Source organism: Paraphaeosphaeria sporulosa, assembly GCF_001642045.1.
Source record: "Paraphaeosphaeria sporulosa strain AP3s5-JAC2a unplaced genomic scaffold CC84scaffold_6, whole genome shotgun sequence".
Classification (NCBI taxonomy): Eukaryota; Fungi; Ascomycota; class Dothideomycetes; order Pleosporales; family Didymosphaeriaceae; genus Paraphaeosphaeria; species Paraphaeosphaeria sporulosa.
The window spans coordinates 1,759,570-1,785,791 of NW_017253365.1; the positions used below are offsets into that span (position 1 = coordinate 1,759,570).

Below are 26,222 nucleotides of genomic sequence, written 5' to 3' on the forward strand. Positions count from 1 at the left end.
GCGAGATTCGTTTTGATGTGAATGGCTCAGCGTTGAACGTGATGAGAAGTAGAAATGTGAATGCAAGAGTGGCGACCTGTCATTTATTGACGCGAACAACACATTGGTGGAGTAGGTACAACGAACGGATCCCCGCCAAGCTCTTAGTGATATACTCTACTGTCATCACACCATTCGTTAGCAACTCCAATAAGGTATATCACTGGTAGTGCTTTGTTCCGACGCAAGTGGATGGCGTCACGGATAACAAACAGAACTTTCGCACAAGTAGCTAGCCGTGGATACTGCGCTGTATACGCCAAAAATGATAATTAGATGCCGCTGGACTCATAGATCCTCTCAAATGTACATAGAATTACCCCGATATGGTATACATGGGTATCATAGATCCCACTAAATGTCAGCGAATCATATAAATCACAACATATACCGTTACCTCCTCCAGGATCCGTACCCGTAATCATACACGATATCCACACAACAACATCAAAAGTAACTCTTTCCCGTCAATCTCGCTTTCCTCTTGCCTTTGCCCTTCTCTCCCTTCCCGGTCTCCTTCTTCCGGCCTTTCTCTTCTTGTTTCCAATTCTTCATCTCGTCCTCATAGCTTGCTTCATAGGGCCGGTAAGCTCTCGTACTAGCATCTTCGTCGAATTCGATCTCCGGAAGCCACCCACCGCGCTCTCCCCAGTTGCGCACCCCATCCAAGAACTCGTCGATGCGGGTTTGCTCGCGAGACGTTTCAAAGCCGCAGCCACAGCCACAGCCAACAGTGCATTCGCCCTCGTCGAAGCCTTCGTCATTGTCCATGCAGTCAAAATGTGCGACGTGCCCGCATGCGGGGCACAGGTAGAAGCGACCGGAGACGCGGATCCAGCAGATGCTGCAGCTGTAGATAGGGTCGCTTTGGCCTTTCTTGCTGGGCGAGTTTGCGTTACTGGTGGGAATGTTGAGGGAAGAACGGCCTGAGATGTTCGATGTGCCGCGGGAGATGGATGGACGGGCGCTCTTGTGTGCATATGGGGAAAGCTTGCTGTCGCCAAGGGGCAAGTTAAAGGGGTCCTGTGCTTCCAATGTCGGCGTGGGAATGCTGAGACGGAGGTATTGTTCGGATGCCATGAACACGTCTGGCGGAGGCGCAGGTACTCCGTTTCCTGAAAGGATGGAGGTACCAGGCTTAAATTCGATGGCTTCGGGGTTGAAAGAGAAACCTCTTGGAGAGGAAAGAGGTGAGCGTCTAAATTGTTGTGGTACATTGAGGCCGGGTGCAAGAGTAGAGCTTCGCGAGAGAGTGCGTGAAGTGATTCCAGACTCGTCGCGGTCGCCATCTCGTTTGAGTGCTAGGTGCATCGATCCTGCCTTGGATTCGGACACACCGTCGAAGGGGAAATACGAGACGAGGCCGTTGAACTTGAGCACTTCTGCCCGCTTGCTAATGAGACCCCAGCAACCGAGTAACTCAGCATACTGCTCTCTCCAAGCGCGGTAGAGTCCTTCCTTTGACATGTCGAGGAGTGGCGCACTGACGCAGGCCTCGTCATCGAATTGATCTTGGTGTTTCAACGTGACTTTGATCGTGGAATTGCCATCGTCATTTGTGCCAGAAGGTACAGAAGCAGTTTGCTCGAAAGTAACTTCCGGTCCAAGAGTGTCGTAGTCGGAGTCCGAGTCCGAGATGTAGTCAACATTGACTCGATCTGCCTGGCCAAAGCTAGCTCTCTTGCCTTGTTTTGCTCGCGGTGCCGCAAGTCCTCTTTCTTGGCTACCGCTGCTATAGAAAGTTGTCGTACCCCATGTCACACCGCTCGCCGGCAAAGAAGTAGAGAGATCCTCTATACGTGATTTGATAGGAGGCGATGCTGATATGAACGACTTGCCTAGATTTGCAAGGGCGTTCGAAAATCCAGCAGATGATATCTTTTTGCCAACAGTATGGGTCTGTTCGGGACTCGTAGAGTAGGGTGTATTGGCTGTTGTCACGGAGCGAAGAGTAGGCGCCCTGGATATGTTAGGTGGAGTGTTGCCTGTAGAGTAAGGCGTCACAGGCTCAGAAGCCAAGATATCACTGCCCCAAGGCCCGTTCGATGAGCCATGAGAGCCGTACGTATCTAAATTCTTAGAAAGACGATGCCAGCCGAACTCGTACACGGGGGTGGCAAACTTAGAATGCGCGGGTGTAGATGGCATGGAAATGGTGGGTTTGAAAAGACTCCAGGCGGCGTCCGGAGATGAGAAGTAGTCGAGAGAGAAGGCCGGTGCTTCCATAGACATGGGAAGGTGAGACTGCCTCATCTTGGCCATGGCACTAGGAACTCCCTCCCGAGCAGCGGGTTCCGAGAACACACAGGACAGCATCGCCAGCATCTGGGTATCTGCCAAGCGCTCGAAATGGTCAAATAACGCGGGGATCAGCCAGGTAACGACAGGATGGTGGCCCCATTTTACTCTTCCTCTTAACTTTGGATTAGTTACGTTGTCCGCCTCATCAAACTGAAGGTCCAAACCACTATCTTTTCGTTTTATCCTAACCAGTGCCCGCCGAGCAAGCACCAAGACCTGATCTCTCCGATGTTGTTGCGGCAGTATTTCCAAAGGAACCTCATTAGTCAAAATGAGCCTGCAGAAGAGCCAGATATCTGCCAAGTCCTCAAAGCCGTGTTTCCTCGCAACCTCCGAATTATGCAAGCAAACCCTTGGACCCTCACCAAACATCAGGTATTCCTCCGCAAGAACCTTCTTACTGGGGATAAACTCGGCAACTGAATCATTTCGAATAGTTACGATAGCTTTGGTTCGATAAGCGCTGATAGGATCAACGGACGACGGTACGGAGGTTTTTGTATTCAATCGTGAGGAGATTTTCTGCCATGGCAACGGAGGCAAAAGGTCCCTAAACACGATATCGCTTTCTGAACCAGAAGAAGTTGAAGGCGATGACGACGATTCCCATGAAACCCGAGAAGAGCCAGGAGACTCTGGCCCATGCGTTGCTGTGATACGACCAAACGTCTCGAATATGTCGTCTTTAGAAGGGTTCGTCATCAAGTGTCGCGGGAGCCGAATAGGGTCCGTCAGCCCAAGCGCCGATGCCGAGGAGATCATGCTCTGGGAAATTCGTGTCACGGGAGGCCGTGGGAAGCGTACCGACAATAGCATTCCCGTCGAGGACCATCGAACCAAGGTCTGCGCAGGAAGAGGTATATTAGTATTTGAATGTGACGATAGCATAAGATCTTTGTTAAATTCACCCGGGTCAGAGTCATCATCCTCCTCTTCCTCACTGGAGCTCTCGTGCATGTTCCCCTTCTCTTGTTCCTCTGAATCTGTGTCGATGATCTCTTGAAGGTCGGCATCGCCTAACGCGTATGACAAAATAGCGCCCAAGGCTGGCTGCGACTTGAGCGCATAGGTGTTCGCGATTTGATCAAATACATCTTTGAGATGATTGATCATAGCTGGGGTGATCGCAGCTGTCGTCTTCTCTACCGTGATATCAAGCGGGTACAAGTACCGGTCCTCGTTCAACAAGTCCGCTGTGCCCGGATACATATCTGGGAAGATGATCGTTAGACGAAGGAAGACGGTCTTGCGGACGATTTCCTGGCCCTCGGTTGCTGAAGTGTCCATTTCACCCCATGGAGCCTTGAAAGCAACTACGATCCTACGTTGGTCAGGGTCGAATGCCTCAAATGAAACGTTGGGATATTTCTGTCCCACCGCCTTGACCTCAGCGGCTAGATCAAACTCTTCGGCAGCATCAGGGGTCTTGCCATCGCCGTCGGGTTTCCGCTTCTCAATATTGACGTTGTGCATCCAAGTGACGCTGGAAACAATGCGTTGCTGTGTGTTGCGTCTCACGGTGCGTGCAGTCATGGTGGCGCGAGTCTGCCCTTGGAACAAGCTAGACAAGCCGGCCCTGGGTAGAGCATTGTTCTTGAGGAGTGTCGAGAGTGTACCGCTGCGGGGGACGCCCTCCTGCGACTTGTTGGCCTGGTCGTCCTGTTTACCGAGTACTGGTCCGTTGGCGAAGGTGATGTATTTGGCACCTTTTCGTGTGGAGGCCGGAGGAACGGGCACGGGTCGACCTTTCTCGAACCCCACTGCCTTTCTGAGCGTTTTGGCGGAGACGCTGTAAAGCCGCAGTTTGTGGTCAGTCGCCCAAGTCACGAGCTGGAAGTCCCGGTTTTCGAAGCCTTCGTCACAACTTCCGCGAGATCGCCAAAGAAACTCATGAAGTCGACCGCCTTCGCAGTCATTGTTGGCAAATACGTGTTGAGGGCTTTTGGGGGATGGAAGGGACGTATCCTGCTGGTAAAGACTGAGGGATGCGCTGCCAAGTTGTGGAAGAGCGACAATGCCATTTGGAAACGGGGTGTGACGAGCACGCAACAGCGGATATTCCGTGTAGATGGTGCGAGACGGCTGATCAATGGATTCGACTATACCAGCACCATCCCATTGCTTGACAGTCTTATCGAGGGAGCAGGTGAGAATCTGGGTAGACTCAGTGCGATGCCAGTCAATTCCATAGACCTTATTGAAGTGCGCCTGGATCGTCGTAATGGGTTGAGCGCCATGACGTGTATCCCAGATGCGCACGTAACGATCGTGGGATGAAGCCAGGATATGCTCATTTTGTCGATTCCATTTGACTTGAGTAGCTCCGCCTTGCCAATCAGCGAAGCTGTGGCTTGGGAGCCGAAGTTGGGAGGAGAAGGTGCCACCCGGAACGGCGGGCGAACGCAAGTCCCAAGCAAATATCTTGGTATCGAGCGCACATGTCGCCAGCACGTCGGGATGATGAGCGGAAAAGTTGATGTCAGTGATAGTCCCTTGGTGAGCATCCAAGATGAACTGAACTGGCGCTTGGTCTGAAGCGGACTTCTGGTTCAGGTTGAAGATGACGGCTTTGTTGTTGTTCGTAGAAGCAATCCACTCTGCACGGGATGCGAAGGGTGACCATTGTACGTCTGCGACCTCGAAGCTGATGCGATAGCGAATAACTCGAGGAGGAGAGTAGGGACTGTCGAGATCAATGACCAGGAGACCCTTGGTTCTATCTTGAGGTCAGCAGGCTCAATCGTGGAAGCGGTGCGCAGGCGTGCTAATGCGGCATACAAAAGACACTGATGCGGGTCGTGCGAGAGGATCGTAACGTGCAGACTCTCACAAGATCGATGCCATCAGAACATGTCTTGGGGCATCACGCCGTAACATGCAGGGTACGATGGATGCGCTGTCCGCGCTTTCCAGACGCGTAGAGAAGCCAGAAACGCTTACCCTGCAAGCACAACATCCCGTCCGCTCGGCGAGATGGACGCAGCGGTGTAATCCTCATTGATGTCGATTGTGACATCCTTCTCGAAAGTCCGCGAGTCGAACGGCGTCGCCGGCCCGGCCATGACGGCGGTTGCGGTTGAGCTGGAGCAAGGCCAGGCACGTGAGTATGGTGGAGCCCTGCAGCTGGAGAGGGAGTGCGGCAAGAGCTAGGGAGGGATTGCTGTTTGAAAACCAAGCCAGGGGCAGCCCGGGCGGCGCTACGGCAGCGCCTTCCTCTGTTTGGCGTAGTCGCTCGCACCGCTTGCCCGAAATCGAGTCGCCCAAGCCCAAAGCGTAAGTTACAGTCCACGCCAGGGAAACCGCACCTGCTGACTGATTCCTGACAAAGAGCAGGCGCGGGGCAGCGATGACCGCAGCATCGCGGTAAGTAATCTTGCCTCCAACTCTTCGCAGGCGGTTGGACTTTGCGTTTCCGTTCGCACGCAGGCTCACCATCTCCTCAGCGCCGACGACGAGGTCCCCTTCCTCAGCAAACATGGCCGCTCTACCCAAGCGCATTATCAAGGAGACCGAGCGGCTGTCGAAGGAGCCCGTCCCGGGGATCTCGGCAGTCCCTCACGACGACAACCTTCGTTACTTCGATGTGACCATCGATGGCCCCGCCCAGTCGCCCTACGAAGGTACGTGCTCCCCTCGCTTTGTGCTATCCAGACTGACTCGAGTAGGAGGCGTGTTCAAGTTGGAGCTGTTCCTTCCGGACGACTACCCGATGACGCCGCCCAAGGTTCGCTTCCTGACCAAGATCTACCACCCAAACATCGACCGCTTGGGAAGGATCTGCCTGGACGTGCTGAAGAGTGAGTGCTTCCCTAGTTCGTGCGTGTCTGGTAATGTCTCACACCCGCAGGCAACTGGTCGCCGGCTCTCCAGATCCGCACCATACTCCTCTCCATCCAGGCGTTGTTGGGTGCGCCGAACCCGGACGACCCGCTCGCAAACGACGTGGCCCAACAGTGGAAGGAGGACCAGAATCAGGCCATCGCAACGGCGAGGGAGTGGACCGAGAAGTTCGCAAAGGCATAGTTCATGTCAACGGCTTGTCGATGATGGTCAAGGAGGGTGGCAACTGGCTCACCAACCCCATCTCGTGCACTAATGCGTGGTCTATCTCCCGGGATGATGACGATCAGGTCTTCTCGACCTTCGGCTCTAGCAGCGACAACCGTGCCATGGTCTCCAAGTGGAATGGCGATCCGTTCGACGAGCTCAAGTTCTTGATTACCAAGCCCGATCATCCCTTCAACTTCAAGCACAACTATGTGCTGTACTACGGCCTCTGCTGCCCATACAACTTTCTGTAAATTACATTCACGATGTTCACGGCTTGCGAACTTCTTCGGTCTTTAGACTTGCATAGCGATCCCTTCGGGTGGCTCACTTGCACGGCGAATTTGCACGAGCGATATTGAGCTGGGGTTATTGACCGGCAATTGCCAATGGTGTTCAGGATTGGATCTTGGGTGATATCCCCCCGATTTGGCATGCCATGAGATGTCTAACGACGGAATGAAAAATGGTCTCTCACTTGCTGATTCCCTTTGATATGTATTTGCTTCTTGTAGGTGTTGTGTGACATTGAAGCATGACGTGCAGTCGTCCGCCGAGTGAATCTCGGAGACATGATGATCACAATGAGATAGCCATGGTGGATTCAGCGGGCCTTCGCTGGGCTCGATGGATTCGCGATGCGCCTGTGAGTTGCTTTCTGCCCTTCGCCGACAGCGCTAACTCGAGATCCGCGAGGCTGTTTGCTTCGTGGGATGCACCGATCGCTTTTCTACGTTGTGGCGATGCCGGACACTCGCTTGCTTTGGCAGTTTGGAAAGTCTCCGCTTATACACTGACTGTGTTGGTCGGCAGCTGAGGTGACAACATCTTGGTCGGGCCTGCAATTCTTCTCTGCCCTTCACACCATCGCAATCGCCAAGGCGTCACCGCGGTTCTTCTCGCTTTGTTCACATCCACCTTTGACTTGGTGTTTCCCCAACAGTTCGCAGTACAGATTGTGAAATAGCCACCGTCGAAGCGTCAAATTCGCCATGGCCACGCCATCAACGCCACGCAGTGTTTTGCACACCGGTGTTGGAGGTACCGCTGAAAACAGCGGCTTTGAGGTACACAGAGGCCGCACGCTCGAACCGGCGGGCAGGTACTGGACTTGCAGACATGGATCCTCGAGCAAAGTCACGTATTCACAGATGTCAAGGAAGAGAGTGCGTCGATATGTGCCCCGCTACGTCCTCGATCTTAGCTGCTCGACTTTTCAAGACTCGAGGAGCATATTCGCGACTGGAGCATGCGTAGCGTATGTGGCCGACATTTCCGTGCCGGTGCTCAATTCGCGTATTTGCGCGTTACCCTCGACCCACACATCTTCCTCAAGCTCGGGCCGAACCCGCGGGACCTCAGAAAACGTGGATGCAACCGGAAATATCTCCAGCGGCGATTCGCGGCGCACCAGAAATATCTTGCCATCGACACGAAGAGCTTGCTGCGAGGGCATGCCAGCATGGGAAAGTGTCCCGTAATGCTCATTGAGCGGCAGACACACCGAGCGCTCCAGCTTGTGTTACGGAGCTGCGGGCGCGGTGATACGATATTCCAGGCCAGTCAGAAATGTTCGAACGAGCTGCAATCGCCAGCGACCATGTAATCGATGCCACCAGTGGGCTATAGGTAGGTCTCGTTGTCAACATGCTGTGAGCCTCACCGATGGGAACAGCTTCATCGAACTCTCCAGGACGATCCTCACAGCAGATGCCGCGATCAGCCCGTCCTAGGACAAACTCGTGTATCGGTGCCATCTTACTGCGCTCCCAGCATTGAGTAAACCGGGCCTTACATGACCAAGGAAGCAGGTACGAGCTCGAGAAAAGAGTCCCGAATGCCACTCCTGGAAACCGCAAGAGCTTGTATATCTGGTATCTCGGAGTGAACGCTCCCGGGATGGTCGCTCTGGACCAGCCCAGGACCCTTTACAAAACAGCAGGACATGATGAAGTCTCTTTCGTTCCCTTCGGACCCACGATGCTCCTTGGCTTAGGCGCTGTATCATCGCTGTCGACCTAAGCTATCCCTTGCTGGTTCTTGCTTGACAAAAACAAGTATCGATGACATCTCAAAGCTACGGTTGCCTTCGCTGGAATCCCTGAACGCCCCTGTCCCTAGAAGAGCAGTGCTTTCAAAAGCTTTTTTTTTTTTTGTATCCGTATGGAACAGCTTGCCGCCGGATGAAGAAATAAACCAAGAGGCAGAAACCAGGACAGTTGCGTAAGGCCTGCAAAAGATCTGAAGGATAGAGATGCTTCTGCAGCTTTGCGTTGTAGTTGTAGCATGCTCGCCGGTAAGATTGAGCGCGAGCCTATCAGACCTTGAACGCTTGTTGTCGAAAACCTTGCCAGACGACGTCCGTACCGTCCAACCCCTTCAAGCATAGTCCGGAAGGACTCACACTCTCCATGTGCCAATTCGACTATATAAGTTCTCTCCCATCACGGCCCTGATGGTTCTGTCGGTCGCCTGTGGTATGACTGTGAAGGTGGCCTGTATGGATCGATCACTCGTCGAACAAAGACCGTACACATGAAAAGACCCGAACTCAATGGCATTTGCATATAGGAGTCACTTTGTGCCTGCTTAGTCCAAGGTGGGAAGTCCATGCCGCGAGAAAGTTTCGAAGCAGAACCTGTGAGCTTGTCGGTGTGCAATTGGATCTTCTCTACTGGTCTCCGGGCCTATCTTGTCATGTTTTCTGTCCGAAAAGCTACCGTACGTCGTCTTTGCTCGGTGTGAGAGTCGCACACCGATCTGAACGCCCGGCGTCTCATGCGGCTCCTGGCCATTGACGACGTAATACATGCGGACTCTCTTTCAGATAGAAAGCTGTATAGTGCGCACAGGTACAGTTCAGGGGAGCGTACTACAGACGCTAAGCCAGGCGGCTCACGAGCGACCTCTGACTTCTTGAAGAATTAACAGCCTCAGGTTGACTGCGTCGGCCGGTTGCTGTGTCAACTCTATATCCGCTTCCACCCTTGGACGATCAATTAACCGTTAGAATAGGAGTGGCGCAGCCAATATAACGGGTGCCGCGGCGAGTCCCTCATAGCAAGGTCATCGCTGGGGTCCGTCAAGCCCTCGTCCGGCTCGATGAACTTGCCCCCCAATGCTCTACCACGTGTCCGATCGGGGACTCATGCTCGGCGATGTTTCGGGACGCTGGCTGATCTAGGTGTTAGGGTTGCTCGCTGCTCTTGAATCTTGTGGGACGAGACCAGAAAGACACTGGCGGAAGGTTGGCGGTTGGTGTATCGCGGTGATGGCGTTCTGCCACACTCTGGGCCCAGAGCAGCCCGAGTGGAGTTTGAGAAAAACTTGTGTCCAGGCTGTCTGTCTGTGTCAGTTGAGAGCGCATCAAGCCATGACCTTCGAGCAACACCGTGGTATTGTGACTCCACGGCCACGCAACCCAGGTTGAGATTCTCTGCGTGGTGGAAGGTGCGTGCTGGGGCTGTTGTAGGCCAAAGCCAAGTACGACGCGGTCAAGAGCTCTGCAGGAAGTACAATCCGTGAAGCTGCGACAATTGGAATTCTGGGAAGGCGACGCGTCTTGGTTGGGACCGGTGCCTGAGTAACCATCTGCCTCCAGCACGATGTCCCATCCACCCGGACGGCCCGCACTCACGGCGGCGCGAGCACACTCATCAGGCAGATCTGGGCGTAGCTCACCAAGCCCATCGCAAGGCCCTCTTCATGGCTTCGGCCGGGGAAGCGTTGTTGTTGTGATCCAAGTCGCGACTGCCGTCAACGCCACCGCTATCTATCACGGTCGAGTATGAAAGCTGAGCTCGCCAATGGAGGCGAAGGGGAGGATTAAGCTCTATACGTTTTCCAACTTCTTCCGGAGTTGGCTTACCTGCTGCATAATGTGCATCGTGTAGTGTGGTATGGCTCGGCAAGAAGGCGGGCAATGATAAGTGGGGATGGGAGAAAGGGTCGACAGGCCGCGAGACCCAAACACGATGGTGAAGAAACGCTCGTATGAAGCAGCTACCAAATCTAACAACTCATCTCCCACCCACCCTCAGCTCGCTCGCCTTAACACAACGTAACCACACCGCTCTCGTACCGCATACGCTCAACTTGCCTCGACCTACGTCCTTCTGCATCATTTCGCACTCCAAGCATGTCGCTCTCCGGCTCGGTCCTCATCCCAGTCCTCACCGTCAAGCGCGCCTTGGAGCACAAGATCCGGTCCGCCTTTCGCCGCCACCGCCACCGAAAGGACAGCGACGACCGTAAGGTCTATGGCAAGCTAGACAATGCCGAAGAGGCGCAACCTCGCACAGCCAGCGACATTGCGCGCGAAGACTTTACACGCGGCGACTTCATGTGCTAACTCTTCTGCATCGTGCGTCAAGTACCCCAAGATACTTTGTGCAATAACAACTAATCCCGACTGCAGCTCCCTCATGACATGGGCACGCAGCTGTCCCTCTTCCTGCGGGCGTACTTTTGCGTAAAATCGGTTTCCAGAGCTTCATAACAGGGTGAAGACTCGGCGTTCTTGCATATCTCCGGCGTCTAGGTTCGAATTTAGCATACGAATCTGAGTTCCTACGGGATCAGGCATACTGGACAGCTTGCTATACTTTCAATGAAACCATCTTTGCGCCACTCTGCTGCCAGCGCTTGTGCCTCGTAAGTGTACGCGATGCGCAAGAGATCGTAGATTGACAGATACGACGTCGACATCCTGGCCCGGCTATCTCTCCGCAAGTAATAATCCTTTTGGAACTGTCGGGTACGGTCTTCTCGAGCAGCAGCACTGATATAAGGAACGCAAGTAGGCTTGAGCTTAAGCTATGTGAATGGGTAAACGCAACACACCACCTTCTGCACCCCTCCACGAGCTGCAGCACACGCATTTTATACCACCCCAGCGCTGCCCCCAATCGAGCGCCATGCTTCCCCTCACGCCTGTTTTAGCGCCGCGTCGCTGCATGATTCGGCCCTACCCGGCGTTAGCGGGGCATACGATCGCCCGTCATCCGACTGTGGGCCCCCGGCCAGTATGCTCAACCACTGTTTCCGACATATCCGTCTAAGACGCGTAATTAGTGCGCTGGTGCCTGCTGCGTGGGATGACGGGCAGGATGCAGGATGGCGGAGAATCCACGGGGTGGTGGGTTGTGGTTGTGCGGACTTCTCGGGCGTCGGAGATGTTTGGGACGGGATGACCGACAAGGCCGGAGGGTCAGCATCGTAGGGGCGAGGCAACAACAAGAAGGTGAGACTCACCCAAGGAAAGGATTGTTCATTGGTGAGAGCGAGTTGTCTTTACAGAGATCAGACCGCTGTGCACACAGACAGACCCGACAGAAGAAGCCTGCTATGATTGGAGGTAAAACAGGACTGGTCGTACGATCGCACAACGCATTGCATGCAAGTGGGGATGACTCAGTACGACAAAGAGATATTGGCTGCATCCTCGACGGTCGCAATACTGCTCCAAGGCAACATTTGGAAAGACTTTTCAAGTGTACAGCCCGCAAAAGTCGGGTTCTTACGCATTCTGCAGAATGGTCCTGGTCTTCTTCACAAGGTTCCACACAAATGCTTCTTCGGACGTCTAAGTGGAGATGAGAGCCACTGAATTACCTTGTCCGATTTGCTAGATAGAGCGACACCTAAAAAATGTTAGTGGACGAGCAGGAGGATGATGCAAAGGATATGATGAGTGTCAAAAGTATGGTACTGAAATGATCATAACGTTTACTTAAGCGTCACAGAGGATAGGCCAAATGATGGGTCACGGGATCACTGTGATCATTTGACCATCATACCATGCATCACTTCACTAAGAACGGGGCCGATGTGAAACCTTCAAACAGTATTATTGTAGAAGTATTCTGACCCGCAGAACGTCTACCCCAAGGATATTGTGTGCAATGGCTGTCTAATACCGCCAAGGGGGCCTTTCTCCCTGAGCCGCCAGCCCGGCTCTAGCCTGCCGAACCTCGAGCTCATATGCATGGTAGACTTGAGCCTCCCGAACCGTAGCAGGCTCACGAAGCACTGCCGCCGCACTCTGAAGTACATCTGGAACTTGCGGCCTCGGCTCTTTATTCTGGATCAAGATCTGCCTTTGCCTCTCCACCCTCTGTTCCTGCTCGCCCAGAAAAGTCTGCCTCGCCCTCTTCTGTTCCTGCTCCCGAAGCATCGTCTGAATCTTGACTTCCGCGTACGGTACATACTTCTTCACCAGCCACTTCGATGAGGCGCGCTTCGAGATGTCTTCTGCATACAGCCTTTCGTACCACCGCTGCAGATCGAAGCTGTAAGGCGCCGTGGGCTCGATATTCATATTATAGCGCTGATAGTCCTCTGACATGTTGATCGGGCGGTATTGGTGCGGGATGATCTTGCGCCACTTCTCGGTCCGCAGGTCTTCCAGTGTAGGAACGTAGCCGCCCTCTTCCTCCTTCTCCTTGATGTATTCGTCCTTGTTCTTGACGGGCATTACGCCGAGCGCGAAGTTCTGGAGTGAGGCCCCGATCGCCCATACGTCTGCTGCGGGCGTCTGCTTCCGTTCGCGTTCCTTCAAGGGAGGCCCAAACTCGTACGTCCCGTGGTACTTTATGTTCGCACTAGCCGGTTTCATACGTGCGATGTCGCTAATCTTGAACGTAGGCAGAGTGGGCAACTTGTCGTGAGCACCCTTCCACCCTGGCGGCGAGAAGACGAGGATGTTCTCTGGCTTCAAATCGCCATGAATGTGACCCTCTCCCATCTGGTTATGCAGCCAGTCCAGTGCCAGAGACATATCCACCAAGAACTTCCACAACGTCATCTCCGGCACCTTGTCAACATACCGCAGGAAAGTACGCCGAAATTTGCTGACGTCTCCCCATTGTGCGAGCTCGAAGACAAGGGCAGGACCGACGGGCTCATGCTGAAGAATATATGTCAGAAAGTTAGTGATGTTCTCGTGAGGAGGTACCTTTTTGAGCGCAACAATCTCCGCTAGCAGGTCCTTGGAGCGGTCCGGCGTCCGTGGGACCTTCAAGGCAACGACTTGGCCTGCAGTCCGGTTCTCCCAGCGGCTGACGGTACCTTCAGTGCCGTATCCAATATCGCGTACGAATGTGAAGATATGACGGAAAGTTTGCGGATTTACAGGTGCGAGCTGGCTGCACAGCAGCATATTAGTTGGCATATTGGTGCTCATAATCAACGCTGAATGCCCCTACGAGGAGAAACGCGGTAATCAATCCCTTAGCCTATTCTTGTAGCAAAGGGTAGACCTGGGTTTTTCGAGTCGTGACCTACCAGGGTCACCGGAAACGGTGGGTCGAATTTTGCTCTCGGTAGTGATGTCGCGCCAGGTGGCGCACGAGACGCTCTTATAGCAAAAGTTGGATTTACATAGCGACGCAAAGTGAAAACACCGCAGTCGCGGATGACAGTAACAATGTTGGCGTCAGACATTTGCAGACAGGCCCAGAGCGTTTGTCTCAACTCATTGTGAAGCCACAACACAACGTGGGTGATCTCCAGGCTGCACTACGTCAAAGCTTGGATCGTGTTGTAGAAACACGAGAGGTCTGGGTACTGCTGTTGAAATCCCACCGGTGACACCAGCCGCAAGTAACACCTCCTTGAACCGGATGATTCAAAAGGGTTCGAAGACGTCCGTAAATGTTCTTTCGATGCATGCCGACAGATCCAAAGCCACATCTGACTAGTACCTAGCAAGATCCCCGAAGAGTCGCGTTGGTGGGCCATATACGTTTCCATGATAGCGATGACTGCTTGCACGTAGCCGTCTGGACCAAAATCGAGATCACGATCAGACCACTGTCACTTAGAAGCGAAAATCTTCTTGTATTCTTCGAGGCTGTCCACCTTGTTCGTGTCGTCTTTTTCTTCCTCTTCCTGGCTATCATAGGACTTATTAGGGTCGATCTCTCCACGGAGATGAAGCCCGACATACTTCGAGACCTCTTTCATCAAAGCATCGAAAGCAGCCTGACTATAATTCCTCTGAAATATCTGATAAGCTGGCCATCTGAAGAAATCGTGATCCACGCGTTGGATGCGCCCATATTCAAGCATCGTATGTGCCTCACCGATTGCTTGAGGTAAATGACCAGACGGAAGGTACACTTCAGTGTGAAGATACACATCTCTGAGCTTCACAAGCCTAGTGGCGAGGAAGGATGCAATTGGAGCGAAGAGAGTCATACCATCTCCAGACCGTTAGAGCGGCTTGTCATAAAGCCCGGTCCATGGTATGCCGTCGAACCTCCGCTCCCTCTTGATGTCCATATCCAATCCCCCTTGCCATCCCATCTCTTCACTAAGAGCTTCAGCCGTGAGCGTGATAGAAGTCATATTGGTTACAGCGAGCGACGGAAAAGACGAATTAAAGCGCATAGCTCCGAGAGAATGAAAGTCAGCGACAGCCGTTTTGGAAGAGTAGAAGATTGGCAAGGCTTCTTCGCGTATCTGCCGACTGGACGTAATGTTTGCGGACGTCCTCTCAGTCCGACTTGCGACGCAGAAACGTATTCGTAGATTCTATAGCGCAATTCGAGAGCGATGGTCGCCAGACTCGGCGTCATGAAGGCCAAAGTTCAATGGTGAACGCTGATAGGTCGGGGCAATGATTGATGTTGTTGTTACTTCTAACCCTTGTGGAGCTCGTCGTCTCCGCGCTCGGACGAGACGCCACAAATTAGCGCCACAGCACATCCCTGTCGCCGATACGGCGGGCGCCTACAATTTTCTGGAGCGCGCATACAGTCATCTATCAATTGGTGCCGCACTACACGCTTTCTTCCACCGATATACCCTCTTTTCACGCTTTTCACGAAAACAATCATGGCTTCGCAAAAGAAAGTCGCAGAGAACATGCTTTGGGGAGGACGGTTCACACGTCAGTGTCCCTCAATTCCACCACCTTGCTCCAGTCATTATGAAAGCGCACCAACTGACAGCCATGCAGAGGGCCTTGACCCAGTCATGGAGCAGTACAACGCCTCCCTGCCCTACGACCGCCTCTTCTACGCCCAGGACATCGCCGGCAGCATCGCATTCGCCCGCGCCAACATGAACAACGGCATCTTGACCCAGGATGAATTCGCAGCCATTGAGAAGGGCTTCGCACAGATCAAGGAAGAGTGGGCTTCGAACAGCTTCGAAGTCAAGGCCAACGACGAGGACATACACACCGCGAACGAGCGTCGGCTGAGCGAGATCATCGGCAAGGACATTGGCGGGAAGCTGCACACGGGCCGGAGTCGCAACGAGCAGGTCGCGACCGACATGCGGCTGTGGCTGCGCGAGGAGCTGCGGACGCTCGAGAGCTACCTGGCACAGCTGATCAAGACGAGCGTGCAGCGCGCAGAGGCCGAGATCGACGTCCTGATGCCGGGCTACACGCACCTTCAGAAGGCGCAGCCCGTCCGCTGGTCCCACTGGGTGCTTTCCCACGCGACCGCCTTCTCCCAGGAGCTCGAGCGTCTCCGCGAGGTCATCAAGCGCGTCAACCGCTCGCCGCTCGGCTGCGGCGCCCTTGCCGGCAACCCCTTCAACATCGACCGCCATGCCATGGCCAAGGAGCTCGGCTTCGAGGCCCTCCTGCCCAACTCCCTCAACGCCGTCGGCGACCGTGACTTCGTCTTCGAGACGCTGCAGTGGGGCTCCAGCTTCATGCTGAAGATGTCGCGGTGGGCGGAGGACCTGATCATCTACTCGAGCTTGGAGTTCGGCTTCGTCCGCCTTGCAGACGCCTACTCCACCGGCAGCTCGCTCATGCCGCAGAAGAAGAACGCAGACTCGCTCGAGCTCATCAGGGGCAAGTCGGGCCGCGCGTTCGGGCACATGGCTGGTCTGTACGTCACCATCAAGGGCCTGCCCACGACCTACAACAAGGACCTGCAGGAGTCTGTCGAGCCGCTCATCGACCACATCAAGACCGTCGGCGACTCGATGCAGATTGCCACGGGCGTTCTGTCGACGCTCACCATCAACCCGGAGAAGATGATGGCTGCGCTGGCGCCCGAGATGCTGGCGACTGAGTTCGCGGACTACCTCGTCAGGAAGGGGGTGCCGTTCCGCGAGGGCCACCATATCTCGGGACGTGTTGTTGCGTTGGCGGAGACGGAGAATGTGCCCATGGACAAGCTGAGCTTGGAGCAGCTAAAGGGCATCGATTCGCGGCTAGGCGACGATGTGGTCGAGTGCCTGGACTACGAGCGTGCGGTGGAGTTGAAGAACGCGACGGGCGGAACCAGCAAGAGCGCGGTGAGGGAGCAGATTGAGATGCTGAAGAAGCAGCTCTAGAGGCTATCCGGCGCATCTAAAAGGATGGTAGAAGAAAACTTGACGCAAGATTATGAATAGATGAATACCCTTACCGCAGCAAATCTTTGTTCGCACTTTGTGTTGTCTTGGATGAATCATTCTTAGCCGCAGCCAAACCATGGCAAGCAGATCAGTCTCACACAGCAAAAGCATCAGTCGGGGAACAGCAGAGCAGTATTTGAAGTAGCAGTCGATTCAAAAGGGGGTATCTGTTACAAACGCAATCATGACATGTTCAAGAATGCGCCCGTCATCCATCTCATCTCATGCTCCGCCTCACAAACGAAAATTCCATATCGTACAGTCCAGTACCGTAGCAATGCATTACCACGTCCCTCCCCCGTTCACTTCGCTTCGTCGAGTCGAGTCGATTCGGCCTCGCAAGTTCCTTCGTCGTCGGCCAGACTACACACCCAAATCCCTCCTCAAGCGATAGCCTGATTAACTCGCGTTAACAGCCATCACCTTGCGAACGGGACCACCTAGACTCTACTAGTGTGGTGGGTGCGCGTCTTTGCGCCGCGGCGCCGCGAGCCGCCACGGCCGCAGGTCAGGCAGCTGATGATGATGTCGAAGAGGGCGACGATGCCGTTGATGATGGCGGTGCACATGGCGCCGATGGCGCGGACAATGGCCATGATGACATTGCCGATTGTGCGGAAGATGGACTGGATCTGGGGGCGAGTTAGCACTGTGAAGGAGGCGAGGCGGGAGAGCCAGGGCTTACGCAGGAGACGACGGCGCCCATGGTGACGGTTGTGCGGGTTGCTGCTGCTGTTGTGGTGGTGGTGTTGGTGGAGTAGCTATGCTTTGCACGCTTCGAATGTGTTTGAGTGTTTGTGGTGGGGAGGACGCTGAGCAGAGGGTGTTGACAGTCGCTCTTGTGTACCGCCTTCTTTATAAAGCGCGCGCATTCCTCTGCGCCCTCTTGCCTGGCCAACAGCGCCTGACGTCACACTTGAATCACACGGGCGCCCCTCGCACCACACACGGCCCAGCAATCCGGCCCTCATGGGCCTCGCCATGCAAGCTCACCCGCAACCGCACATGCGCGCTCAAAACCTGCTCGGAGCAGCGAGCACAACCACACGCGCCACGCCGCTTTGTCGTCGCGGCAGTAGCGCCCGCCCCAAGCAGCAGTGATGTGCACTGGCACGCCCGATTAGGCCATGACGCAGCCGTCTGATCCCTGCAACCCGCCCTCACGCGCCACACAGCTGCCCTGCATCACCGTCACCACCAAGGTCCATCTGCTGAAAATTTCCGTCGCAGGGATGCGCTGTGGCTGCCATCGCGATGGCATGCAGCTATCGACACGCTGACACGCAAATTTGGGAATCCGCGACGGACCCGCCTGCCGGCTAAGCTGCCTGCGACGCTGAAATCGTGCGAATGGGCTTCCACCACCACCACACCAGCTCCCACGCCGTGCCACACCGCTGAATCTGCAAAGGCAGCGCGAGCGAGCGTAGCGCGCGCTCCCCACTCCGGACAGCCTCTGCCATGTAGCCTGCGACGCGTTGGTTCAGCAGCAAACAACTGCACGATAACCACCAGACCACGACATCGAGAAGTGACGTAGTCACCAACCCCCTGCAACCTTGCCTGCCCCCCCTCCTCCGACATTTTGCTCTCGGCAGAGCAGCCAAACACCGACCCCACGGAACCGCAAACTCAAACTCACCCATGCCTTGTTTCCCACCCCTGCCCGTGGCGTCACCATGCGCCGTCAAGATTGGCAATCTCGAAAATGCGGTCCTCTTCTCCGATTTTCCATCATCCTCTGCATTCGTGCTGGCGTTCCAGGCCTCGCTGAAATGACACCGAGCGGCCTGATATGAAGGCGTGCACGTGTGCCGTGTGTTGATACGAGGCATCAGCATTGGCATTGGCGCTGGCGTGAGGTTGAGCTTGAGCTTGAACTAACCGTTTTCCGGTCAACTGTGGCTGCGCCAATTCCCATGGTCGCATGGCGGGAGCGCCATCGCTACGTTAGCCGAGCTGCGGGTCCCAGAATCTGACAGCACCGGTTAGTTGAGCGGCTGCTTGAGCTATCGGGTACAGCTTATTTCCACGGCGTCACTGTAGCATCATGATAGCTCCGCTGCTGTCCTTGTTCGTGCTTGGAAATGTAATTCTACACATACAATTGCGTCCATCGGATATGTACACGTCCTTGGCGATTAGCTCCTCTGTGCCTATACCACATCCGCTCCCAACATACTATACCCGTGATCATGTTCGTCATCCAAAAATAATCTCTAACCAAATGCGCCCAACCGACGATTGTCGTAATACCCATGCAGCTTTGTCTATGATGCCGCCTTGCAGAAGATAAGAAATGAAGGCCAAAAATTCCACCAAGCAGCGTCAAGTAGTAAGCTATCATCAAAAGTCGTATGTTGTAGGATTCAATCATGCAAAAGTCTCCACGATCAATTTTTTTTCGTTTCGTTTCGTGCCGTGTCGTTATTCGTAGGTTTTGGTAGAGCTGATGATCCGAGGATGTGCTCATGATCAATTCCCTCCCCCGCTTTCAACAGTCTTCTTTCCTCCCCGCCGCGATGCTTCCGTCACATTTGCGGCATTCAAGGAACCCGCAAGTGTTGGGATATGAGACTCGCTGATTAGCGTTTGTAGCTGCAGTCTCGATCCATCTGACATCCTGCCTCTCGGTGTACTCTTAGGCCTCGGGATAGAATTAACAGTACCATCTCCGAGGGTTGGGGATTCCACTGGCGTGACGGATCGACTAACATCACTGCTGAGTGGGCTCAGCTGCCGTGAGACGGTTTCCCCGCTTGAAATTCGGGTCACCAGCGGAGGTGGACCACTCATGCATCGACTTTCTTCCGGGCCGTACAAAGGATTGCTCAACGTTCTCGGACGCTTCGGACCAGGGTGTTCCGAAAAGTCCTGAGCGCTCCAGCTTGCACGATGCACGCGCGCACCGTACGGCAGACTCGAGTATGACATGTTCGATCGGATGCTTGGAGACCTTCGATGGCCGACTGGGGTGCCACTCAACGAATCACGGCTAGTTTTGGCCAGAGTCAACTGCGAGGCTTCGCCGCTGATCTCGTTCATGAATTCTTCATCCTCATCTTCAACCTTCGCCATTCGCCGGACGCTGCTGACAGTGAAGTAGGGCTCTTTCGGGATCTCCGGTTCGACCACGATGGGTGTTGTTACAGGTTCTGGCTTGTCTTTCGGCGGCCGCGGAATATCCTTCGCCTTCAAGTCCAGGTGATCCAGATATCTTCCGCGAAGAGGCACCAACCGCCGGGGATGGAATGTGTCGCGATTACGCGTCACCGACATGTAGCTCGAGATGGCTCCTAGGATGATACATATCAGGACTGCAATGGTAAGAAGACCTTGGACGACAATAATCACAATGCCAACGGCTGTTGCCGTGATTCGCGGAAGCCCGAAACGGACGTCGAATGCAGCGGATAGGGCGACCGTCACAACTTTGCTGAATCCAAGAAAGTAAACGGCAATAATGTTCAGTCGCTGACCTTCGAACGGACGGAGGATGATCAGCCCGACGAACGCGATAAATTCGACTGCAAGCAGACCGAAAACCTGCACCATTGGCGAACCCGATGCTCCAGCCAGGAAACACGCTCGTGCAAATTCGTAAACCAGCCAGACAACGAAGAACCACCACCTTGTTCTACGAAAGCGGGCGGCAAGCCATCCAAATCTTTTTGTGTACTCGTCATCATCATGCACCGACTTCTCTTCGGACGCGGGGCTGACTCTCCACCATCGGATTGAGCCCGCATATGTCTTGTCCTCCGAGCGGGGGAAGTTGCTGTTTCGCTCCAGTCTGTACCAGGGAATCACTTTGAGCAACCTTCTCTTTTCAACATTCAGTTGGTCTGGTTCGGATGCATAATATCCAAACTTGATTATGTGGAAGCACGCATACCCAACCAGACCACCCAAGCCAAGCAGCATGATGAGGAAGACGACTGCAGCGATAGCGACAGGTCCAGTTGAGCCGAGGTAGCTGAATTGGAAAAGTGTGAGGAACATGAGCATGAAGAAGCCAATGAAGAGTGTACGGAGAATAGTAAGGACGGTGTATCCGAGCCAATGCCTCCGAAAGTATACTAATCGATTGCGTCTCATCATTTTCATCGAACTCAGTCCTTCAAGCAGAACTTTGAAAGTGACGACTGAAGCAAAAACTCCAGCAACGAGGACCAGAAACCATAAGAAGCCTGTCATGAAAGCGTTTGAAGCAGGTATGTTCTCTTGGGCGAGCGTGCCCGAAAACCCCGAAAAGTTGCCCGGAAGCGGAAGGCCAGGCTTGACAGGGTGGCCATACCATGAAGAGGCACTTGAGTTACCTGCGGAATCCCTTTTCGACATTAATCTTTCGAGGGCCTCCCTCTTGGTTATCAACTGCCTAAATCGATCGACAAAAGGTTCGTCTGACCCAAGAACACTGGGGATTCTGGAGGGCACACGCCGACTGTAGATCTTCTGGACATCGAAGCCACCACCGAGGCTTGGATTCGCAACACCAGTTCCGGCTGCACCCACGTGCGAGGTATTGCCCTTGTTGCTTCCAATGAAATCATTGATCGTGTTCTGCATAACCTCCGCGTAAATCATACCACCTGCCCAGGCATAGTTGCTCCAAAAGGCGACAAGCACGCTGGGCCAATTCATGGAGAGCGCACCGCTGAAGAAAACGTGCTGCCACACGGCAAAGACGACCAGCACCGAAAAGGAGTGAGCATAATGTTTCCGCATCTCTGGAAAATTTTCTCCGTAAATGGCAGTGGCGAAAGAGGCTATGATGGCAATAATGGTGAATGCCCCGAGAATGGAACTGACCCATGCTGGCTGGGAGAACGAACTCCCGTTGGTCACGACGCCGGAGTAGCAGCCAATCTGGCTTCGGGTAGCATTCGAGAAGATTCTCAGGATGGCTTGGCCCTCGAAATCTGGGATAGACAAAGCGATTGATGGAATGCCGGCGACGTCGTTCTGGCTGATAGGTATGATGCCGCTCGCATCAATGGGCGTTCCGGCCAGAATTGGACATGCGCTAAGGACAGTGAGGGATTTTCTGAGAATCTCTGCAAAGCGTCTTACCTCTTGATATTCGCAGTGCATGGGTTGAAAGTTAGGTCGAATCGCGATTCTCCGTATGCAAAAACACCGATGTACACTACCCGACTCGTTAGCTCCAATAAGACCATATGATGGTGTGGCACACTCATGATAGTTTCGTTCTTCAAGTCTGTCTCTCCACCAAGGTGGAAAAGTATAGTCATGTTATCCTTGTAGTATGCAGCGTCGAAACGAGTGACGTTGATACTGCTGCCGCCCATGCAGTCGCCGAAATCCTGAGTGTAAAGCGAGGGTCTTCGGTCATCCTTAACGAGGTATTCCTGGCCACCGATCGTCCCAACTACGTATCCTTCCTGTATGGCAGAGACAACGGGGCTGAGGAAGGCAAGGGCCATGAGCAGGAATGCAAAGAGGGACTGTTGGAGAGCCATGCTGTCTCACGGGATAGCTCGAAGTTGGTATACAGGCGTGCCGTTGTGCGAGGGAAAGATGATCTGGAAAACTGCTAGCGGACAAGAGTGCGTGCCCTTTCGGTCAATGTACGACCTTTCCTGAAGCGAGGTAGAGGCTCGGAGCCTGAATCGCCTGAACGAGCGCCGTAATGGTCTGACGATGAGTTTATGGATGTTCGAGCCAATATACACAAGATTGACCGCAAGTGACCCTGAATTAGTCGCGTGTGAGCAGCGACATCGTGTCGGGAAACGTTAGGACGGGAAATCGATTGAAGAAGAGGGTACCCATCGAAAAGCAGACGCGGCCATGGCGGCCGTGACTCGCATTGTGGAGACAACGCGGAAACTACTGTCTGGGGAAAGCGCAAGCCTAGGACACTAGTAGTGAAGGAAGGTATACTTCGGCACTTGGCCGACGATGCTCCACGGAACTGGCACGATCGCGGTTTGAAGAACCATACGATGCTGCGGACTTTAACATTTGTCAAATGGTCGATGGCGGTGTCAATGCGACGACATTTTCTTTCCACTCTGCGATGAACGTGTCTCTGACGCCCGTCATAGGAGGATGAAGACATTCACAGCGCAGTCACATCTTCGGTTCTACGACAGCTTGCATATAACCAACCGAGAGCTAATGTAGTGCCTAGCTACCCCAAGCTAGCGTTCAAATGACATGGTAGGTTCCAAGCCTGCGTCTGCGAACCCGATCTTTGGGATCGGGCCCTGGCGAATGATCATCATACAGCCGTCGAGTTTTAAAAGGCATGTTCGACTTCAGGTTTTGTGAGCACTTGGCTGCCGACATCCGCGCTCCGTTCATCACATCTTGGTCTTCCCGCGTTCTAGAATGGCCCGTGCCGGGCCTACGCGCGCCATCTCTGGACCTGCAAAGTGCGGTTAGTGAACCTAGGCTTCTCGATTTGTTCAGAGGATCTCCTCCGCGCTTGACATCGTGTGCCACGGGGGCCCTAGGAGATCGGGTACCCACTGTCACTACCTCTTAGGCCGAGAGATGGTATCATCATGCACGCTGTCAGCACCATCATGATCAACAACTCTTCACGCAGCTAATTCGGTAGTCTTCGACTGGCCACTTCAAACCTATAACATGCTTCAAATGGTTCCCCTCATCGAGGACAAGCCTCCACTGAGACTTGGGGTACATCCGCGCAGTTCCTAGACCATGATGTATCGACAACGTACCACTCATTCGACAATTCTTAGCCTCGATTAATGCATCATGCACGTGTGCCATGCGCGCTCCCATGTTTTTGCGGGGCATCATCTGCCGTCCTCCCGGGTATGGCCGCGGATCGGCGGCGCTAGCAGGTCTTCGATGCATCACCAGCCTCGTCTTTACAGAATTACCAACAGGCCAAGAAATCATGTGCTGGGGAATGTCAAGTTTTCCCGCCAGTTTTGATGGCTGGCAGTGATTGCAAAATCGTAGTTCCTCGGTGTATGCACCAATCTCCTTTCGGAAGCACTAGAGTGAGTATGCCATGCTTGAGCGATTAAGGTATCTCCGATGGCCAACGCGATGGACTCACGCCTGAACAAAAGACTCCAAGAGCCTGGGTATCATTGTGTCTAACACGCGCCTCAATTCTTCAACCCGACACAGGGAATGTCCCCTTCACTCTTACACACAGCTCCCCGTCTACGCTTTCCAGCGTGCCAATAATCTCCACCGTCTTCTTCGCCTCTATAGGCTGTTCCTTCTTTGTGAGGTCCTTCCATGAAGGGAGCCACGACTTTGCGGGCTGCGGTTCGGGGTCTACCGGCGGGGCAGCCTGTGGGAGATTCGGTCTTGAGTAGTTCGCACGGAGTATGTAGAAATTTGTGCTGAACGTGGGTTTCGCGTAGGTGATGCTCATCGACGTGGGCCGTGCGATTGAGTCTGTACAGGTGCCGTCAGTACTTGGCCCTGCATGTTGCGAGTCGTCAGACAGCTTACCGATCGACGCGTCGGGTCCTGCGACCATCCTCGACATGCAGTCCTCGAAGATAGTCGCGATGCCGCCTCCATGCGCCATCATCGGCCACCCGCTCATCGCGCTCCCAATCCACACAGCAGCGACCAACTCCTTGGTGTCAGCATTCCAAAATGCCCGCTGCACGCCCAGGCCCTTGCTCCCAGCCAGCGTTTGGCTTGTTATCGTGCGCGTCTGCTCTCCCTCGTCGTTCTTGGACTCGGTGATGTGCGTCTTGATGTCCAGCTCTACCCATCCCTTGCGTTCGCTGCCGTCTGAAGATTCCTCTACAGGCGCAATTTGTGACCGCATGAATTTCACCACATCGAGTTGTTCAGCGTCCGAGCTGAGTGCATCGAGCAGCACTTTATCTTCGCGGCTTCCGGGCACAGGGAGTGCAGGACTGACGAAGTTGCGGATTGTGAGGCCGGCAGAGACGCCGCCGAAGAGGACGAGGCCGTACCATGCGTACAGAAGGCGTTTGCGGCGCGGCTTCGGCTTCGAGGGTGCGGTGGAGCTTGGAGCGGCCGTCGATTCCGAGGAAGCGAACCGTACGCTGCATCTTTGGGTTGCGGTCCGCTGCAGTGTTGAAATGGCATTTAGTCGAAACCGTGGGCGGATCATTTTGCAAGTAGCGCCTTGCCGAAGCTGTAGATGCTGGGGGGGTTAAAAAGTTGATGGAGCTTGACGGAAGCCCGCCTGCACCGAGGCACAAAGTCTTGGCACCAGCACCTTTCTCGTTGACTCTCACCTTTCTCATCTGTTGAACGTCGCAAAGTTGGTAAAAGGTGGGCTTTGAACTTCGAGAACACTACAAATACAACGAGAGTCGTTAGGCACTGTTCTGGAGTCGGAGATAATGCTCTTCCGATAGCTTGTTCTTCCCACCGATATTGGAACACTCTTCAACTTGGGTATGGTCTACTCCTTCCGCAACCTGTTACCCATGAAACAACCTGCATCGCTCATTTCAGATAATCTGAATCTATGAAGGGCCAGCCATTCCTGCGAAGAATGAAGTCAGCATTTCGAGCCTGGGAGGAAGAGAGTCTCCGGGCTACGTACCACCCATCAACTTGAATTGTCCGATAATCTTTCGCCTGGATGCCCTTGAACATGCGGATCTAAGTGTCTCTTCAGCAAAGTGGGCTATCTTCTGGGAGCTCAAGGCCTACATTGATGCCCATAATGTCAACATCCTGACCCTGCTTCGGCAATTGCGGGTCAAAGAACACAGCGCTTCCGCAACGACCACAGAACTGATGCAGATTCCGCTTTGGCCCGAAAGTATACGTCTTGAGTGCTTCCTGGCCGCTCGTGATCCGTACATGCTCGCGTTGCGGGTACACAAGCAGATATCCGTTGCGCGAACAGATCGAGCAGTTACACTCGGTGATCTTCTGTTGCTCTAGCGGCGGCGACAGTGTGACCTTGTACTGTACGGCGCCGCAGTGACAAAGCGCATCGTAAGTCCGCGCATTCGATGCGTCGAAAGGAGCAAGTTTCAGAATGTCCGCGGCACTCATGCTGACGCGTTGTATTCTACAAAGAGGTAGTTGTAGACGGTTGTATCACAGCTGAGGGCAGGGTATATTAACGTTTTCTTATACGAAGCATGCTGACACCCTTGTGTTTAGCCTACCAAAATTCGGATGCCCTGCAGCAAGATTCGATGAGGCTCCGGAGAGTTTAGCGGCTCGTTATTGCGTGCATATGTCTCCGGTCTTCCTTGTCTGGCGTCATACCACCCTCGTCCGTAGGCTATATCAAGACTGCGCGAAACCGAGCAAGAGACCCCACAAGTCTCGTCGGACAAGCCTTCCTGCAACAGGCAATAATTGAGAAGTCCCACCGAGGCATGACATTAGCACAGACGTCAATCAACCATCAAAAGCAATCAACCCCCACTAGGACCTCCCTGTAACAAGTAGCAACATCCCCGTATATCGAACTCACCAACTGCGCCATCACACAAATATATCACACG

The 26,222-nt window shown here is 54.0% G+C and overlaps 12 protein-coding genes across 12 annotated transcripts; 4 read left to right on the top strand and 8 right to left on the bottom strand.

The window, feature by feature from the left end:
- Positions 1-298: 298 nt before the first annotated feature.
- Positions 299-5,441, bottom strand: CC84DRAFT_1165305 (uncharacterized protein). Its single transcript, XM_018178689.1, has 2 exons — positions 5,281-5,441; positions 299-5,056 (listed from the first exon to the last, which is right to left on the bottom strand). The coding sequence occupies exons 1-2, from the start codon at positions 5,400-5,402 to the stop codon at positions 487-489; spliced, it is 4,692 nt and encodes a 1,563-aa protein (XP_018035313.1). The 5' UTR covers positions 5,403-5,441; the 3' UTR covers positions 299-486.
- Positions 5,442-5,734: 293 nt separating this feature from the next.
- CC84DRAFT_810010 (ubiquitin-conjugating enzyme) lies at positions 5,735-6,643 on the top strand. Its single transcript, XM_018187512.1, has 3 exons — positions 5,735-5,960; positions 6,006-6,137; positions 6,188-6,643. The coding sequence occupies exons 1-3, from the start codon at positions 5,816-5,818 to the stop codon at positions 6,361-6,363; spliced, it is 453 nt and encodes a 150-aa protein (XP_018035314.1). The 5' UTR covers positions 5,735-5,815; the 3' UTR covers positions 6,364-6,643.
- A 700-nt stretch (positions 6,644-7,343) lies between these two features.
- CC84DRAFT_810042 (uncharacterized protein) lies at positions 7,344-8,161 on the top strand. The gene has a single exon (XM_018187513.1). The coding sequence runs from the start codon at positions 7,380-7,382 to the stop codon at positions 7,866-7,868; it is 489 nt and encodes a 162-aa protein (XP_018035315.1). The 5' UTR covers positions 7,344-7,379; the 3' UTR covers positions 7,869-8,161.
- A 2,648-nt stretch (positions 8,162-10,809) lies between these two features.
- Positions 10,810-11,094, bottom strand: CC84DRAFT_1093419 (uncharacterized protein; the record flags this gene model as incomplete). The annotated part of the gene is made up of 2 exons (XM_018174511.1): positions 10,810-10,923; positions 10,975-11,094. 2 exons carry the CDS (start codon positions 11,092-11,094, stop codon positions 10,810-10,812), a joined length of 234 nt encoding a protein of 77 aa, XP_018035316.1.
- A 291-nt stretch (positions 11,095-11,385) lies between these two features.
- Positions 11,386-12,142, top strand: CC84DRAFT_810049 (uncharacterized protein). The gene has a single exon (XM_018187514.1). The coding sequence runs from the start codon at positions 11,503-11,505 to the stop codon at positions 11,983-11,985; it is 483 nt and encodes a 160-aa protein (XP_018035317.1). The 5' UTR covers positions 11,386-11,502; the 3' UTR covers positions 11,986-12,142.
- A 426-nt stretch (positions 12,143-12,568) lies between these two features.
- On the bottom strand, positions 12,569-13,492 carry CC84DRAFT_1054297 (kinase-like protein; the record flags this gene model as incomplete). Its single annotated transcript, XM_018173522.1, has 1 exon — positions 12,569-13,492. A coding segment is annotated over one exon (924 nt), but the record flags the coding sequence as incomplete, so codon positions are not given.
- Positions 13,493-15,137: 1,645 nt separating this feature from the next.
- On the top strand, positions 15,138-16,768 carry CC84DRAFT_1206489 (argininosuccinate lyase). The gene is made up of 2 exons (XM_018182034.1): positions 15,138-15,280; positions 15,350-16,768. Exons 1-2 carry the CDS (start codon positions 15,226-15,228, stop codon positions 16,687-16,689), a joined length of 1,395 nt encoding a protein of 464 aa, XP_018035319.1. The 5' UTR covers positions 15,138-15,225; the 3' UTR covers positions 16,690-16,768.
- A 424-nt stretch (positions 16,769-17,192) lies between these two features.
- CC84DRAFT_1092819 (uncharacterized protein) lies at positions 17,193-17,458 on the bottom strand (the record flags this gene model as incomplete). The annotated part of the gene is made up of 2 exons (XM_018174485.1): positions 17,193-17,384; positions 17,438-17,458. 2 exons carry the CDS (start codon positions 17,456-17,458, stop codon positions 17,193-17,195), a joined length of 213 nt encoding a protein of 70 aa, XP_018035320.1.
- A 471-nt stretch (positions 17,459-17,929) lies between these two features.
- On the bottom strand, positions 17,930-18,786 carry CC84DRAFT_810262 (uncharacterized protein). Its single transcript, XM_018187515.1, has one exon. It carries the CDS (start codon positions 18,597-18,599, stop codon positions 18,072-18,074), a length of 528 nt encoding a protein of 175 aa, XP_018035321.1. The 5' UTR covers positions 18,600-18,786; the 3' UTR covers positions 17,930-18,071.
- A 347-nt stretch (positions 18,787-19,133) lies between these two features.
- CC84DRAFT_1147995 (TRP-domain-containing protein) lies at positions 19,134-22,609 on the bottom strand. The gene is made up of 3 exons (XM_018176615.1): positions 21,950-22,609; positions 21,826-21,901; positions 19,134-21,778 (listed from the first exon to the last, which is right to left on the bottom strand). Exons 1-3 carry the CDS (start codon positions 22,233-22,235, stop codon positions 19,228-19,230), a joined length of 2,913 nt encoding a protein of 970 aa, XP_018035322.1. The 5' UTR covers positions 22,236-22,609; the 3' UTR covers positions 19,134-19,227.
- A 1,263-nt stretch (positions 22,610-23,872) lies between these two features.
- On the bottom strand, positions 23,873-24,859 carry CC84DRAFT_1093913 (uncharacterized protein; the record flags this gene model as incomplete). Its single annotated transcript, XM_018174544.1, has 2 exons — positions 23,873-24,162; positions 24,220-24,859. The coding sequence occupies 2 exons, from the start codon at positions 24,857-24,859 to the stop codon at positions 23,873-23,875; spliced, it is 930 nt and encodes a 309-aa protein (XP_018035323.1).
- Positions 24,860-25,071: 212 nt separating this feature from the next.
- Positions 25,072-25,833, bottom strand: CC84DRAFT_1121817 (uncharacterized protein). The gene is made up of 3 exons (XM_018175622.1): positions 25,411-25,833; positions 25,301-25,359; positions 25,072-25,240 (listed from the first exon to the last, which is right to left on the bottom strand). Exons 1-3 carry the CDS (start codon positions 25,759-25,761, stop codon positions 25,201-25,203), a joined length of 450 nt encoding a protein of 149 aa, XP_018035324.1. The 5' UTR covers positions 25,762-25,833; the 3' UTR covers positions 25,072-25,200.
- Positions 25,834-26,222: the final 389 nt, after the last annotated feature.

Excerpts from the sequence above, each read along its gene's own strand:
- CC84DRAFT_1147995 (XM_018176615.1), bottom strand. The coding sequence starts at position 22,235 with ATGGCTCTCCAACAGTCCCTCTTTGCATTCCTGCTCATGGCCCTTGCC. Across the intron at positions 21,902-21,949 it reads GAAGAACGAAACTATCATGA|TGTACATCGGTGTTTTTGCA; the intron begins GTGTGCCACACC and ends CGAGTCGGGTAG. Across the intron at positions 21,779-21,825 it reads TGCACTGCGAATATCAAGAG|CGCATGTCCAATTCTGGCCG; the intron begins GTAAGACGCTTT and ends CACTGTCCTTAG.
- CC84DRAFT_810042 (XM_018187513.1), top strand. The coding sequence starts at position 7,380 with ATGGCCACGCCATCAACGCCACGCAGTGTTTTGCACACCGGTGTTGGA.
- CC84DRAFT_810262 (XM_018187515.1), bottom strand. The coding sequence starts at position 18,599 with ATGCCAATGCTGATGCCTCGTATCAACACACGGCACACGTGCACGCCT.
- CC84DRAFT_810049 (XM_018187514.1), top strand. The coding sequence starts at position 11,503 with ATGGCGGAGAATCCACGGGGTGGTGGGTTGTGGTTGTGCGGACTTCTC.
- CC84DRAFT_1206489 (XM_018182034.1), top strand. The coding sequence starts at position 15,226 with ATGGCTTCGCAAAAGAAAGTCGCAGAGAACATGCTTTGGGGAGGACGG. Across the intron at positions 15,281-15,349 it reads TTGGGGAGGACGGTTCACAC|AGGGCCTTGACCCAGTCATG; the intron begins GTCAGTGTCCCT and ends ACAGCCATGCAG.
- CC84DRAFT_810010 (XM_018187512.1), top strand. The coding sequence starts at position 5,816 with ATGGCCGCTCTACCCAAGCGCATTATCAAGGAGACCGAGCGGCTGTCG. Across the intron at positions 5,961-6,005 it reads CGCCCAGTCGCCCTACGAAG|GAGGCGTGTTCAAGTTGGAG; the intron begins GTACGTGCTCCC and ends TGACTCGAGTAG. Across the intron at positions 6,138-6,187 it reads CTGCCTGGACGTGCTGAAGA|GCAACTGGTCGCCGGCTCTC; the intron begins GTGAGTGCTTCC and ends TCACACCCGCAG.
- CC84DRAFT_1165305 (XM_018178689.1), bottom strand. The coding sequence starts at position 5,402 with ATGGCCGGGCCGGCGACGCCGTTCGACTCGCGGACTTTCGAGAAGGAT. Across the intron at positions 5,057-5,280 it reads CGGGATGTTGTGCTTGCAGG|AACCAAGGGTCTCCTGGTCA; the intron begins GTAAGCGTTTCT and ends ACCTCAAGATAG.
- CC84DRAFT_1121817 (XM_018175622.1), bottom strand. The coding sequence starts at position 25,761 with ATGAGTGCCGCGGACATTCTGAAACTTGCTCCTTTCGACGCATCGAAT. Across the intron at positions 25,360-25,410 it reads TTGACATTATGGGCATCAAT|ATCCGCATGTTCAAGGGCAT; the intron begins GTAGGCCTTGAG and ends AGAGACACTTAG. Across the intron at positions 25,241-25,300 it reads ACAATTCAAGTTGATGGGTG|GAATGGCTGGCCCTTCATAG; the intron begins GTACGTAGCCCG and ends CATTCTTCGCAG.